Raw genomic sequence first — 5,639 nt, forward strand, 5'->3', positions numbered from 1 at the left:
ACTGAAACAGAAGTAATAACAAAACATTTACTTGATAGACTAGCAGGCGTGATGTATCGCTACTGAAACAGAAGTAATAACAAAACATTTACTTGATAGACTAGCAGGCGTGATGTATCGCTACTGAAACAGAAGTAATAACAAAACATTTACTTTAGAGACACATTTCTTTGCCGAGAAATTACTTCTAATACAAAGCAGATTACTTAAACTAACACACAAAATAAAAATACTCATTTGCTATAAACAGTTTAAAAAATGTGTTAAAGGAATCTCTTAAGGCATTCTTGATTCAAATAATTTGTTGTAATAGTCGAAATGTGTCTGTTGCTTTCATTTATCTTGGATCTATAAAGATAGGGTAAATGTGAACTAAAAACATGTTTATGTTGTTGTTGTTTTTTTTTTTTTTTACAAAGATACCAAGTTGGGTATCTTGCTTAAAATATCACTCAGCAACAATTCGTCCACATCACTTCATTCATTATCTGATTGATATTAAAAACAAATAACCTATATCTAACAAGTAAGATACTTTGATCGAACAAAAATTCACGGCGAAACACTATCAATTCTAAAAATTCCAAAAAAGATGAAGCTCGTTCAAAACTCTCAACGAAACACGATTGAAAAAACAGAAAAGAAACTACTTATTAACATTACATAAACATGGACACTACCTTCAACTATACAGACACATCACCTTATGACACCTGTCGATGGCCATCTACAACGTACACTTAACATAAAATCTCATTAGGGTGTTATAAAGTAGGTAAGTAATCAAAAGACCAACAGAAAACTTTGAGTAAAACCGTTCTATGTGTATTATTTCGCGTAAAAGTGCTATAAAATTTTCAAAGTATATATCAAGTGAAGGAATGTTTTTGTTTTTTTCTGAATACTCGCAAGCTAGATTAAAAAATTAAAATAACGCATTCGTTAAATCTACCAATTTATTAAATTAATTTAAATAAGAATACACATCAGCCTGAGCATGCAAAAACTAATGGGCAAGCAAGTGAAAACATTTAGTCTAGTGCAGTGTGTCTCACTTTTAGGATTTGCAAACATATCTGTGACCATAAACTAATGTTATCTCAAGTAGGATCAGTACCTCTCTACACTTTTCTCAGGATTCAATAGAAGCAAAAACTCCGAAGATAACAACAATAAAGCCAGTAAACATAGAAAGAAAGTGCCTAACCATCTCAAACCGCTGTGTAGGTCCCAATTCTACAGATATGAAGTTATACATTACTTTTTATACACAAGTCTCATTGAACAGTCTGTATTCTATGTTCGATGATTTTTGTTTTTGGCCTGATTATCTGAATAGTTCTACAGATTTGTATGTACGTGCAGACAGTGTTATACCAAAAAATGTATCGTGCACCGAAAAGTTCTAACGTGAAAATGACAAAAGACTGTTAACGATACCGAACTCAAATGACCTTTAATGTTAATACAGAATACATTCGTCATTATACGTGTCATTATGAAGAAATAAAAAGTAGCACAAGAAACACCAACATAGCTCCTTGAATCATTACACATAATATAGATCAGTTTAACACTTTTGTCATGTTTAAGATTTTTGAAGTTAACCACTAATCCAAGCTTAAGTTTATCTTTTGAAAAAGACAAAACGAAAAACAATCTTAAGTGATTTATAGGTAATTTGTAGAATTTAATTAATTTTACATTCAGCGAAATTAATTTAGGACAATAAACAGTAATTACTACGATTGACCAAGAAAATTGTTCAATTAACCTGTTAAAAAAATTTAATATGGTGAATTCATTGAACTTTGTAAGGACAACTTGCATATATTAATATAATAAATTGTCACTAAAAATGCAAGCCATATCGCCATGTGTAACATAAGTACTTATATATTTGATTTATGGCGAATTCCTGGCCATTCAATAGTGCTATGCCACAATGGCGAGCTAGGAGGAAGAATATTAGTGTAGAGAAGTTTTCTTAAACGATTTAAAACCAAAAGTCACAACACGTCGAAGAAGTAAATATTCAATGTTCTCCCAGAGAGACTTTGTGTGTGTGTGTTTAGAAAGGAAATATTCAATGTTCTCCCAGAGAGATTTTGTGTGTGTTTAAGCGCAAACTATACAATGGGCCATCTGCGCTGTTCTCATTGCGAGTATCTAACGCAAGTTTTATGTGTTGTAAGCCTTAAGCTTAACGTTGCGCCACCAAGAAGTCCAAGAAGAGGTAAAACTCGCACAAAAGAGCATTTAGGAAAGCTACGTAATTAGATGCCATACTCTAAGCTAACCGGAACAACGCCTTCAACTCCATATGCGGGATTATTTTTTGTGAAAAAGAACCCTCTGACATCGCCATGAAGCCGAGCATTTCTCTAACTATCAAGCAAAACATAGTTAGCAAAGATGTGAAGTTGACGAAGATTCACAAGCTAAATATTCACGAGCTTCAAGCAATATCTCAAATTCAATGGCTGTTTTCATAAGAAAATATGGCCATAGAAAAATACTTGCCAACTCCTTCGATGGGTTCTGAAATGCTATTGTGACTTTAATCTGCTTAAACATGGTCTTGTAACTGATGTCCACGTACAATGGATAGTCTGTGAAAAGTTTATCAAAATGAGTATTCTAAAATTGACCTCGCCATCCTTCACAGAAGCTTGTTACATTCGGAGTCGAACAATAGTGTTTAATTATGACCATCATTGTATTTTCATAATCGAAATGACAGGAGTACATATAAGCTATAAAAACAATAAAAGTTTTTGAGCTATAGTACTATGTTGCGTGTCCTGAATACAGAATCACTCAGCAATAATGTATAAAGAGTGGATTAATAAACCTGAAGTTTATATATATTTGAATACATAAAAGTAACTACAAATGCGGTTTTATTCAGTTATGAAAGCATGCTAATTTACAACAAAATAATTAATTTTTCTTTCCCAAAGGCTCTCTAAACAGAAATAACAAGCTGAAAATCTACATCATTTAAAGACACTTAACACCAATTATACACAGCAGAAAATATTTGAAAAACATGAAAACAGGATCTTACCAAATATTTCCCCTTTACTAGCATATTCTGATACTAAATACACCATGTTCTTCGTTTCCATCACCTATGTAAGAAAATATTTCAATTAACGCTCATGCATATTAACTCCAAATGATTACTCGTACCACCATAACATTTTCTATAATCCAGCAAGTTGATCTTGAAACGACATTAATTTTTGGTAAAAACATTCGTATTATGTATATTATTTCCCCGAAAGGGGCCGAAGGCCGCCTGGAAGGGCCACCTGTTTTAACCTCTCACACTATTGTACAGTAATGTGTTGTCTGTCAGTCGCTCAGTAGACAATGAAATGACGTCACATAAGGGACGCTTAACGTTGCAATTTGTACTGTCGTGACGTCAGTAAAATGAATCTCGAGATGAATTATGCGCTCTTTAGACAACAACACGTGAGCTTCAAAAGCGAGAAATAAAAATATTTGTTACTCTTAATATCTATTTTTTTACTTTTTATTTACTCTTGAAACAAAATTTTCGGGTACCCTGCCGAAATTTGTTTGTTTGTAATTAAGCACAAAGCTACACAATGGGCTATCTGTTCTCTGCCCACCACGAGTATCGAAACCCGGTATCTAGCATTGTAAGTCCGCAGACGTTCCGCTGTGCCACTGGGGACCCCTGCTGAAGTATATCTAATATGAACTGCGTGTATTGTAGATGACACAAAAAATACAGAATCAAATCGTATAGACTAAAACATAAAAACTAAGTATGCGAGTAATGCATTTTTTAACTCAGTGTTTTAAATTTTATTTCGTGTAATTATAATCATTATTAAATAGAAAGAAAACTAACGTTTTAAAATAATTAACATCTGTCTTAATTTTTACCCACATCCGATGGTGGTGGTATTGTTTTCGCTCCTGTGTACATGAACAGTATAGCTCGAAAATATGTTATCTAATTTTGATCACATTTCGCATAATGACCTACTGAATAATGTTTGGTAAGTGTAGGTCAAAGATCAAGGTCACAATGAAGGTCAATCACTTTCGCTTTAATGGTAGTAGTTTGGGATTTTGATTGTTTGTTTGCCTGAAGTCATGCACAAAGCTACACAATGGGCTATCTGTTCTCTGCCCACCACGGGTATCAAAATCCAGTTTCTAGCGTTCTAAGTCCGCAGACATACCGCTGTGCCACTGGAGGGGGGGGGGGGGCTTGTGATTTTGAAAACAAAATCGACCAAAAATTACGAACAAATCGAGATAGAAAAGGGATCTTGGCAAGTACATTTGTGAGAGCGAAGAACTGTTTGGTGTATATTTTAGGCTGATTATCTACGGGGGTGGGCGTTGCGTTCTCTGAAGCTTTTCTAGAAAATTAGTGTTCGGAATGTTTATTTTGTAAGATAACGTTTTACGAGTAGATATCCAATAAACACTATGTGTTATTATTAAAAGAAATTTCAACAACATTTATTTGCCTTTTTTTATTCAAGGAGGTTTATATACTTGCTGATCTTGGATTTAGCATTTAATGATTTAAAATTACACAGCTAACAAATTCATATTGGTTTATCTGGTATATTTTATGTGTGCGCAATTTAAAAAACATAGTGTTAAGCGACCTATTAACAACGTATTTATTTTATATAATGTGTGTGTGTATATATATATATATATATATATATATATATATAACATTTCACATGCATATGATTTTAAAATATTTGCTTATGTAAAGTAGGTCGAATTTTATTGTCAAAATATATAAAAGGAACTGCAATGATACAAACACTGACTCCTTTTCATGACGTACTAGCTGATAGCCGTTGTACGCCTATCTGTCTGTGTATTCAAGGTGCGTCCTTCATATAAGCATGTATTGTTCTAGTTGTATATTTGAGTCACATTGAATGAATATAACTGATACATATTTGTATAAATCTTGTATTGAGTTATTGTCTTTGGGGTATATAGTATCACTGCTATAACAGACAAATAAAGATAACCTTTTCCTTGAAATGTCAAAGGTCAACCATTCTATTCTGCTTCAACGGTAAATCGCGATATGTAGTCACGCGTGGACGTGTAATCTGATATTAGAATTAATAATACGTTAGAAACGTTCTTGGGTATTTTTACCAGTAAACCCCAAGGAAATACAGGTTCAAATGGAGTTACATGCTCTGTTATTTTGTTGTCTTGAAAAACACTTAGATGAAATGAAAAATACTTTACAAACAGGAAGAAATATGTTATTCGACTTCAGACTTTAAAGAACGTTGTATAACTGTAGTATAAACTGAAAAGGGTAATTGTAAAATAAAACAAACACAAATATTTCATAATATATATTATATATCTACTCAGTGTATCTACTACTCTAAATTCTTAGAACAAAAAGTGTGATTAAGAGATTGGTTAAAATCGATAATACACTTTTTAAAATAATTTTATACTAAATTTACTTAAAAAGACAGCTTTTACAATTGTGCCTATTTACTTGGTGTGAGTCAAGGTTGTTTCTTCTAACTTGTCTTGTGTGTTTGGTTCCAGTGGATGAAGATTAGAGTTTCAATTTGAACGTTGTTGCACATCTT

General features: G+C 32.7%; 1 protein-coding gene across 3 annotated transcripts in view; it reads right to left on the bottom strand.

Moving 5' to 3' along the window:
• Positions 1 to 5,639, bottom strand: part of LOC106478581 (serine/threonine-protein kinase SIK2-like) — a 65,641-nt gene that overhangs the window by 45,160 nt on the left and 14,842 nt on the right. For 2 of the 3 annotated variants that reach the window (XR_002609930.1, XM_022382190.1), the window contains exon 3: positions 3,071 to 3,134. The exons of the other annotated variant lie outside the window; for it this stretch is intronic. Coding sequence is in view for 1 of the 2 variants with exons in the window: in XM_022382190.1 (XP_022237898.1) it covers positions 3,071 to 3,134 (64 nt within the window). In the remaining variant the exon portion in view is untranslated. The remainder of the gene's footprint in view (positions 1 to 3,070; positions 3,135 to 5,639) is intronic. 3 annotated transcript variants of the gene reach the window in all.

This window comes from Limulus polyphemus, unplaced genomic scaffold, assembly GCF_000517525.1.
Source record: "Limulus polyphemus unplaced genomic scaffold, Limulus_polyphemus-2.1.2 Scaffold228, whole genome shotgun sequence".
NCBI lineage: Eukaryota > Metazoa > Arthropoda > Merostomata > Xiphosura > Limulidae > Limulus > Limulus polyphemus.